The 11,647-nt window shown below is 30.6% G+C and overlaps 1 protein-coding gene across 1 annotated transcript; it reads left to right on the top strand.

Moving 5' to 3' along the window:
- The first annotated feature begins 5,088 nt into the window (after positions 1-5,088).
- LOC122585935 (reticulon-like protein B9) lies at positions 5,089-8,051 on the top strand. Its single transcript, XM_043758054.1, has 5 exons — positions 5,089-5,194; positions 6,317-6,497; positions 6,769-6,901; positions 7,206-7,275; positions 7,885-8,051. Exons 1-5 carry the CDS (start codon positions 5,089-5,091, stop codon positions 8,049-8,051), a joined length of 657 nt encoding a protein of 218 aa, XP_043613989.1.
- The last annotated feature ends 3,596 nt before the right edge of the window (positions 8,052-11,647 follow it).

Below are 11,647 nucleotides of genomic sequence, written 5' to 3'. Positions count from 1 at the left end.
AAATGGTATCTTGTTTGCTTATGGGTATTTGGGATTATACAAGAGGTGATATGGGCTATGTAGATGTATATAAAAGCCTGAAATGCTACCCCAATGATACGTATTGCTATGAGATGTTATGTATGCTTAATAGATGATATGATATGAAATGATGTAGAATCTAAGATGATAAATGTTATGCAATGTTGTAATGATATACGATATGCAATGATATATGACGATGTACGTGATGTAACAATGTATGCGATGTGATGATATGAAATGGAATGCTATGAAATGTGATGTATGATGATGATATGTGAAATATGCATGATTACATGGCTTGTTCATCTAGTTCACTAGACTTATTAAGTTGCCATGACACGTGCACGTTTAAGGGCCCAAACGTAAAAGATGTATATATGATGATTGTTTAGGTTGTGTAAACACCTAAACTATATGTGATGTGAAATCAAGCTCGTAAATTTGATGTGAAAGTGTTAAGCTTAACCCGTACTTGCCCTAGCCCGGTTAAGTGCGTTGATGTGGTTGCTTGGGTGGCTCCTTGCAACATGGTACAACATGAAGAGTGATACGGGAGGTCTTACCAGCCCCATTGTCATTGAACATACGGATTACTCCTGGATTGGCTTGCCATTCCTTAACGACATTGATGTACTACTGAATGGTGGTTCATCTAGTCGGGTGCGACTTATGTCACACTTAACGAGATGCATATGTTATATGAGATGCGTGACTTTTGTCACAATTATAAAGATGTTCAAATGTGATATGTGATGATGCAAAAGATGACTAGGCACATTTAGGATGACCCATCCTAATATGAAAGATGTTGATGATATGGTATGTAAGTGTGATGATATGTTTGAGGATATGTGCCTTAACGACTTAATATGATTTTTATATAATGTTTAAATGGACAAACGTTTTATAACTTATGTGTTATCTTACTTAGCTAATTCGTTAGCTAACACTTGCTCTTTTAAATGTGTTGTGCCCTCAGGTCCAACAATAGTGAGCAGGTAGATGTGAGAAGATGTGAGACATGGGTAGATGATCTTGAAGCTAGCTATAGTTTACCCATAGTGGCTGCTCGCTTTAGACATTTGCTTTATGTTTAAATATTAATGACTTGTATTGATAATGTACTCGGTTGTTTAATGTTGGGCAACCAATGGATTTCCATTTAGACTTATTTTGATGATATGGCTAGAAACACCATTTAATGAATAAACCAAACAGATTTTACGGGTTTGGACTTTTAAAGTTAATTCCGCTTCTTTTAACGCCGTTAGGCAAAAGTTTTTGAAAATCCTTATTTTTAAACGACGGGTGTTACAATTTATAACCGAGAACTAAACAAAGACTCACCCCATACCCGTCAAGTTCGTTACTTTATTCAATTCCCTTAATTAACTAGTTCCATTACTATGACCGGTACCCCAAGATGCCTTTTATAACTTTCCTAGCCAACTAATTGTTTTGGTTATTTAGATAACAATTGTGTCTATTGATTGTACCCAACCATTAACTCGTTAACCCTTATTAACTATTAATTACTTTCTACCGTACCCGTCATAGAAACAATTGCTTCTAACCAAGCAATCAAAATAACTTCTACACAACCTAAGTTACCACTGAGATCATGCAAAAACTATCCGCAATTAAGAGTTAAATAACAAAGAATTAATAAGCTAAAATTACGACACAACGTTAAATCAAATCAACTTGAATTCAAAAGATTATGCAACCATTATTCAATGTATCACTTCATCTCAGCAGATGACGAATTATTTAGCTACTCATAATCATAAACAAAGCACAAAGAGTAAAAATATAGAAGAACATATTGTACCAATGTGTAGAAAACAAGTAAACGCTAAGAAAATCGATAACCGAATGCCTTGAAGCTCACGAACAACCCTTAGACCTTGATGGACGAAAAAGCTGCTGAGAATAGCCCCAAAGAACCCTAAAATCGACTAGAGGTGATTGTATATCGAATGGGAGGGTTATGGTCTTGTATTTATAGTGAAAAATCAAAAACCCTTCAGCCGACCTATTTTATGCGCCGCACAAAGCCACCATGCGCCGCACAAACCATCAAATTTCCATATTTCAGACTTTCCTTAACCCAATATGCACCGCATGCCCTATGTGTGCGCCGCACAGGCACAATGGCCAAATTCCCTGTCCAAAATCTCACCATTCTGTGCGCCGCATACCACATCCATGCGTCGCACAAGCTTCCAGATTTCGCAAAACTTGTATTTTTCAACTCGTCTTCACTCGTACTCATCCAAGAATCATCCTAATGCATCTTTTAACCTTCTAAATGCTATTTCTAACCAATGTTCCTGTTGTAAGCCTGAAATCACTAACAATACCATCAAAGCATCGAATATACATATAATTTGCACATAATTAAGCTTAAAACGACTTAGAAACGATATGGAAATATGCATATAAATGGACATATCAATTATTATAAACTATGAATAATAATGTAATTATCAGTTAATTTTAGTTTACGTTCTCAGTCAGTCACACACAACGTGCGGGTTTGATCTAGTAACTAATAAGCCATCTCACTTTGACACTATCTTATCATATTTTATTATGAGTAATAGTTCAAAAATAGTTAACAATATTGACGGTGTCTTAATCTTAGTCTTAATGTATACTAAAAGGCAACTGAACTAAACTCAATTGACGAATCACAACCCTTAATATCTTAAAATTAGTTAAATCAATCCATGTCTAAATTAATTTACATTTTTTGGTTTTTCATCACCAATTTACACTTTAACCCAATTTATAAATAATTAATAATTTATTGCATAATATATATCTAATAACAAAATATAGCTAAACGTTATAGAGGTTACAACATTTGGATTGATACGAATTGATATTTATATCAATATTTTATTTTATATTATTAATTGTAATCAAATATAATCATACTATAATTATGATAATCATTTTTTTTATTAATAATTAGAATCAAACTATACTTATGATAAATTTTCTTCTTATATAAACTGAACCCTAAAAATGAAATCACAACACACGAAATCTTTGAAAATCTCACGAACAAGCCGCTACTTTTATTGTTCTTAACAATCATGGTTAACGAAAATAAAATTACGTTTTTGTAAGACATGAATAAAAACTCGGTCAATTATGTAATCAAAGTTAACATACTGTTTCTCTAGAAGAATTTGTATAAAAGAGACTGTGCTACATCATCTAGCCTGATAGGATTTATAATTCAGTATAACATTTGAATATCTCAGTTCTTTTTTAAGTATATTATATTTATATTTAACGTATAATTTTTTTCCCATATAAGGATTCTTATATTGATAATATTATAAAACCTTATTTGACACGGGTCTAAAATCTAGTCACTTATTAAAAATTTAATAAAATTAAATATTTTGTAAAATAAATATTTTTTTTGTGACGGGAAAGCTATATCTATTTATTTATATTTAAAAAAAACTAGCTGCTTTGTTAACTTTTGCTCTTTATTCTTATTTCATTTTAAACTTTTGATCCGGTACAAACAACATACAATTTTTCTTTGATCCAATACGACCGGCGTGAAAAGTAATGCCCATTGCCCAATAGGCTAATCTGATCCAGCTTTTCTCTAATTCGGCCCAGGTGGATCCATAATTTATCCCTTTGGATCCATTATCCCGGCTCTAGCCTCTAGCTCAGGTTCGGGGGGTTTCCTAGTATCCTTATGGAACCCGGCTTATTGCGTGTATTCATATGATTGGACATTTCTTACATATACAGTAGAAACTCTATAAATTAATAGTCGATAAATTAATAATATCGATAAAACTAATAATATGTCCGGTCCCAACTTGTGACCAGTACAAAATTGGACACCAATCAATAAAATAATAAGATAATAATTTTTTTGAAACCTCAAGGTAAATATATAAGTCTCATCAAAATTATAAATTAATAATTCCTTAAATATTCTAAAATTTTAATATGGTTTAGTAAAAAATAAATCTATAGTCACTTTAAATCTATGTTGAATATATCTTTATATTTTTACATTGCATTTATGAGTTAAGACATTGTCGCAACAAAAAGTTGTAAGTTGTTTGCCGCTTGCAATGCTTCTTTCACAGTGATCAATTTCAAAACTACTGTATCATCCTCAACTAGATTTTGAACAGTTTCCATCACAATTTCTTAAATGCTTTGAACCTCACTAACATTCATTATTATCACCAGGATAATCCTGCAACTCATTCATTCACATCTATATTGTGCTAGTAATACATACTCGTAATCAAGCTCTCAAGTTCACGAATGTCTTCTCTATAGTTTACATCGTTTAAACTACTTGAGCCAATTGAATTCATTAATCGAATTTTATCGTGTCGAAAGCAATTTGCTTTGGACTCATGTTTCATTTAATGTGTGAATGTACATTGGATATGAAAATTTTGAAAGTGATACATGAACCTCTTTAAATTAATAATTTATTAATTTATTGATATAATAATATCTCGACAATTTAACAAAATATTTCGGTCCCAACATTATTAATTTATAAAGGTTTTACTGTATTATCATCCTTCTAATGGTTTTTATTTTTATTAATGCATCACCGCATCGGAAATAAATCACCATATGCAGCATATTATCATAAAAAATCTAACGAAAACAATAAATTGCTATCACGTGTGTTTGTGTGTAAAGCCCATAAAGAAAAAGGACTAGATTCTAGATTCCAATCCGATCGATCGATAAATTTAATGGCAAACATGTTCCAAATATTTTATAACTAATAATAGCCTTTTGAAAAATCAATAATACTACGATTATGAATTAAGTACATCAATAAAATCCGAGTCAATATAGTTTTTATATATATAAATCAAAGTAAACCCGTTGGGGGGATATGATATTCCTATCATATCATCTCTATGCTTTATTGGAGCCCCAAAACCTCTATATTCTTATTTTCGAAAGCAGTATTTATAAACATCTTCACAAGTTTCTTTCTATTTTTACTTTATTTTTCTAGCTAGCAAGAAAATAAATAATAGCGACATGGAAATGTCAACATTTGAATCAAATTTCAATGACAATGCAACACAAGTAAAGAGGTTATTTGGACGTGAAAGGGCTATCCACGAGATACTAGGAGGCGGAGAAGGTATGATCTTAACTAATTTGTTTGAAAAAAATTAAATGATCAAGTTATCGTCATATATATGTGGTTAAATAAATAAACATTGTACAGCATTGAGATTTTACTATTTTTGTATTTGATTGTACTTCGAAAATATATCGCGGTTATAACAGTTATTGTTATTTAAATTTTATTATTTTTCTCATGGTACCCTTAGCATCGATCATTTGTCTTTGGCTTTAGTTTTAGGCCTATAGCATCGGCATGCATGTTTGCTGATAATGAGAATATCTTCGATATGCCATCGATATATTTTACAACAACTATCAATTATTAATTATATAAAACAAAACAAAAAAAAAAAAACATTCTATACGGTCAAAGTTTAAAAAAAATATATCCAAAAAAACCAAAAATGTAAATTACTAGGATGGATGGAGTTTAACATATCAACATACGCCTAACAGTAATATAAGATGGTAAAATAAAATATATTCTTTGTTCACTAGAGAATTGAATAAAAAAAATGAAAATATAGTCATGCGGAGGATTGAGATTCTTTCTAATTATCTAAATTGATAGGTAAAGTTAAGAGAATCTTGAACTTTCGATTAAATTCAGGGTTAAGATTCATAGATTATTATTGAATCTTATTCATTATCGACTTTACCTCTTAAGTTACTTTTAACTTGAGAGTGATGAAAATACTTCAAACTCAATGGAAAGTGGCTAATGGAACCAACGGTTATTTTGGGAATGGGTCATAGTACACGTTGCATTTCTTTCCTAGTTTTATGGTTTCAGTTTTTAAGAATAAGTCTAATTAGTTAGTGGGATAGTGGCAGATTTCTTGCTAGTTAGTTATTTTATTTTCACTATTTAATCTCATGTTCTATGTACCTCAATTTCATATTCAATCAAAGTACAACCCATTTCCTTTCTTCATTACTTATTCAATAATAGTAGATTTATTTCCTACTTCATTCAACTTAAAGTTGTAGTTCTATACCTTCAGAGAGAACCTATATCCAGTCATGCAATGTTATTAAAAGTTTAATTTGTGCTTCTGCTGTTAAAAAAAAAAAGAAAAAAAAAAGGTTTGATTTGCACGCAACAATCTAACATACGAGATTTGAATATTTTCAGTAGCAAATATTTTGTTATGGAGGGATAAAAGGATATCAGGTGTGATTTTTATTAGTGTTATGGCAATGTGGTTTCTCTTTGACGTTGCGGAATATACATTTGTGACATTTGTTTGTCACTCCACCATCACTGCCATGCTCATTGTATTTATTTGGTCAAATGGAGCAAGAGCCTTCGAATGGTATGTAATTCCGAGTACTACATCTATTCCATCCTAGATGATTAGGATTTCATAGGGCACGGTACATCCTGTCTTAAAAACCACATAAGATTTCCATCATAACCTCATTGTAAGGTTTTTGATATTAATTGGTGATATACCTTCACTTGCCTTATGAATCGAACCTGCATCTTTCAACTTTACGTTTGCACTCAAGCTGCATTGGTAACGGATCACTTCATCAGGATGAGATTCAAAGTATATTATAAAGAGTTTAATCTATTTGCTACAGGAATCCTCCTCATATTCCCAATATTCTATTGGAGGAATCGACGTTGATCACAAATTTCTGCCAAAAGTTAAACTACTTTTTGTCCAGGCTCATCTACATTGCTTACGGACATGAACTTAGGCTCTTTTGTTTGGTAATATCTGTTATCCCTAAACTACTCATTTTAGTATAAAATTATAAAAAAAAATGCATACAACTTGAGTTAGATCGTGTTGACATAGGGGAACGTACCTCTATCTCATTCTTTTATTTTTTAACCGCAGATAAAAACCTCCTTTCCTTTTTACATTAACAACTTATAACAAAACTAAAATAATTATATATATGTCGATCGAGCTACTTTTTGGCAATCCTATATGAGTTGATCTATATTCATTTGCATGTTATATTACTTTGAAAGGGCTCGACTATTCAATTATTTTGCATGTTTTGATCAGGCGATTGTCACTATTTCGATACTATCGACAATTGGGAACTACATCACTACAATGAATCTTCTTTTTATCGGTACACCTTTTTCATTAATGTTTTTATTATAAGTGAAGGAATCTACTACTGTTTTTCTTATTTTGTTACTTATCTTGAAATTTCTAATGTATATACTTTATATTTTACGTATAAACCCTTATAAAATATATTGAGGTTTTCATTCTAGGAAATTCGACACTTTTTTATACCTAAAATACCATTATTTATTAATCTTAATTCCCCTATACACTTAATCTATATTTTTATACTATCTAATAAAAAAAACAACTCTCTCTTTAAATGTTACATGAGGAAATTACACTATCATTCTTTTATCTTTTAAATTATCTCATTGACTTTTCAAATCAATTACTTTTACATCTATTATCTATACCTTTACGTCTATTATCTACATCACTTGACATCGCCTCCACCACCAACAGTCGCTTCCATCACCACACAATCGCTGCCACGACCACCCTCAGCATTGCGCGTATACCGTGCTAGTCTTATAAGATGCATACAAGTTATTAATTTCCATAACCTATATATGGAAGGAAGGAAAAAACGATTTCTCCGAGTAACATTCCAACAATTTGCATTCAAATGATTAACACTTATCATTTTGTTGTTTTATTTGTCTCACAGTGTTTTTAGGAATAGGTATGCTACCTTGCTTGTATGAGAATAATGAAGAGGAGGTTGATTACATTTTCGACGTGATGAGTGGGCTGGTTTCCAAGGGGTACGGAATGCTATATCAAAATGTTGTTTTGATACCAACATGGCCCCTCAAAGAGAAGAAATTCAATTGATAGTACGTGCATTTTTTGATATTTTATTCGTGCATGATAAATTGTCAGTATAGTTACTATATAGTATCATATATAGTTGTATTATACGATGAAATGATGCAATGATTTTTGTGAATGAATAAAAATTCATATAATCTTATCATTACTGTTTTTTTTATAGTTATATAAATTGTGTTAATTTACATAGATAAAAACTCATCTTGAAGTGAATCTTTATCTATAAAAGGAAAACAAATCATTGAAGAAAAGTGTCCGTCCAATTGTTCCACGCATAGAGGGCTGTAAACGAACCGAACAGTTCATGAACCGTTCGGCAGGAAGTTCGTCCGTGTTCGTTCGTTTAGTTAAATGAACGATAATGAACAAAGCTCTCATTCGTTCGTTTACGTTCATGAACATTCGATAATCTATTCGTGAACGTTCGTTCGTTTATATTCGTGAACCGTCGTTCGTGAAAAATAATTTGTTTATGATCATGAACATTTGTTCGTTATGTTCGTTTATATATATATATACACACATAATCAACTATACTATAAAAATAATTTAAATATAAATATTTTTTATATAATATATATATATATATATAATTAATACCTAACTATCTAATAAAATGTTTAAATAAAAATACTTAATTTATAAGTATTTCGTTTTTTTGTGTTCGTTCGTTTGTGTTCGTGAACATCACAAACGAACGAACATAAACAAGTCATTATGTTCGTTTAATAGTTCGTGAACCGTTCGTTAAGTCAAACGAACGAACATAAACAACGTTCCGTTCATGTTCGTTCAGTTCGTTTACTCATAGTATAGTATTTTTGCAAATTTGTGTTTTCAATATTATTCCTAAGAACAGTGTTTGTGAGCAGTTCATAGAGATTGTTAAATTTTGTTATTAGCAAACAAAATCTGTATATATAGTGAATAGTAATTTAGGATTAAAGTTTGTTCTTTAATCATTTTATTCGTCATTATTCTTTGTAAACTTTTTGATTATTATTTATTGGAAATTAGCTTTGTGTCTTTAAATTTCATTACGTTGTTGTTTAGTGTTTTAATTGTTTACTAATCAATCAGGATCAACAGTTAAAATTAACTTCGAATTAACTTGGTTTAATGATTACATTTAGATTGATTTAAGGAGTATTAGTTATATCCATTAGGTTTTTAGAAAATTAAATGTTCATTAAATCTCTAATAAACAATGCTCTAGTAACGACATTAGTTAGCAAAGAAAATGATACAATTTTATTTGAGAAATATAAAAAGGTAAATTAGTGGCCATGATATATAAGCCACCATCTCTATTTGTTGCAAAATGATGCGACTTCTACTATCATATATCACTGTGCTTCCAAAAAAAAAAAGTCTACAAATACCCCATCAAAGATCTTTACTTTTGGATAATGACATGATTGTCTACATTTTACATTATTTCGTAAGAATTGGATACTGCGTTGTTGTAGTAGTGTATATCCAAAATCCTTCTTAAATACAGTATTTAATATTTTATCAATGAAAATGATATGTGACTACAATTACCTCATAAGGAAAAAGGTAACATTATCCATTGTCTCCAAATTATATAACCTATAGATTAGAAAGCAATCTACAAAAGGATCTCATAACCTTTGAAGAGAACTTTGAAGTCAGTTTGGCCCTTGGTATCCAAAAAGGTAGGTAATCAAATTGGCCTTTGGAGTTATAAAAGCTTCAATCCGCAGTTGCAAGCCATTCATGTACTAATTAATTACATAAGCTCGAGATTTGAATAGAATACAAATATATATATGGCTAGGGAACGTTGGAGTCATGTAATGTATTATGGAGATCATAGACTTGACACGATACTTGGTTTTTGGGCAAGTGTAATGATGTTTGCACTCGTCGTGTTTGGCATCATAATGTTTTCTTGTGCTCAAGGAGTAGAAGCCAGAGACAAATCCGATGCTGCAGCTGACACGACAGTTTGTAGCGGTACTGCATGTGTTGCAGGATGTGGTGCAGCTTGTGGTGGCTAGCTGATTTTTGTCAATCTGATTGATTGACAGAGATCTCCCAATGCCGGTGATCGAAAATCATCTAAAATGTTTGTAGAATCGATATTATTTATCCAGAAACTTTTCTTATTTAGTTTTTTTTTTTTTTTTGAAACTTTTATAGCAATTGGAAGTGTCTAATTCAGGAAAGATTTATATTAACCTTTTCTTTCTAAAAAAAAACACTTATTAAACAACATATATAATCAAAGTTGGAAAAAAAAAAAAAAGCTTTATATATAAAATTTGGGTTTTGCTAATTGGCTATAGTTAAGATTTTCATCTTAAAATTATTATTTAACATTAACTTTAGCTACCATGTTTAGTTTGTTATTAATAACTGAAATTATTTTTGAGTTTACTAATAACTATAGCATAATATATACAAGTGATAGCTTCCAAGGCCATAATTAGCATATTTTTATTCCTATCAAAGTGAATATTTAAATAATTAAATAGAGAATGTTTTCAAAAATGACAATTTTAACTATAGCATTGGGGGCTATATAATCAGCAAAATTTTTCTTTAAACTAGCTTTGAAATTTTATCAAAGTTTTGGTTCTATAGATCTAACAATAATATTGTATTTTAAATTGCGTATCAGTAGAGAATCTTCACAAATGCTATATAGTGCAGCGTACAAAGTCTAAATCCTAAAACGGGCCCCTAATTTTAAAAATTTTTTAGTTATATATTGATTTAATTTAAATATTTATTATAGAATCACTATTTTAGGGATTAATGGATATTAGGAATAAGTTTAAATGTAATTTCTTTTAAAAAATGACTAGAGTAATATTCAACGAATAATGAAAAAACAAAGAAGTTATAACTATTTCTATCATAATAACATTTTTTTTTGTTTAATGGTTATTTATACGCAATTATTATCCTTTTTTTACACTTATAATAATTATCGTAATATATATTTTTCGTTATACGTGCCTTTTTCTTTATCTTGCACATGAACCTCAAAATTTACTTTTCGGCCATGTTGCATATCATTTGTAAATTATGTGAAACAAGTGTTCTTATATTTTGTATACACTTATTACAATTAGCAGCTTGAGTTGTATAATTCGGGCCAAAATTTGATGTTCAAATAAATTAGTCGTGCATGGTTTACGACTTTACGTTATGCATCTGATAGACCACAATGTATCTCATATACATTATTTCTATATTCGCCAATTCCATAATGATATTATAATAAGAGAAAATTTCTCGGATCATCCCTGTGGTTTACCTTAAACATCACGTTTCGTCCTTTAGTTTTCAAAATGACACTGGTAATCCTTTATAGGTGGATAAGGTTCTGATTCAATCCTTTAGTTTAACGTCCGTTTACTAGCCTCCGTTTTCTCCCTCACGTGCATCCCACGTGAGGGTATTTTCGTCCGTGCAGCCACCACAGTATTCTCTTTCCTCTGTTCTGATTCTTTTGCCTTTACTGTGTTTTTTTTTACCTAGTAGACTGAAAAAGGGTAAGAAAAAGAGAAAAAGTATATATAAAGGGGGGAAAGAGAATACTGTGGTGGCTGCACGGACGAAAATAC

This window comes from Erigeron canadensis, chromosome 1 (assembly GCF_010389155.1).
Source record: "Erigeron canadensis isolate Cc75 chromosome 1, C_canadensis_v1, whole genome shotgun sequence".
Taxonomy (NCBI): domain Eukaryota; kingdom Viridiplantae; phylum Streptophyta; class Magnoliopsida; order Asterales; family Asteraceae; genus Erigeron; species Erigeron canadensis.
Note: the sequence above shows the minus strand (reverse complement) of the source record. Positions and strands in the feature narration are given on the sequence as shown.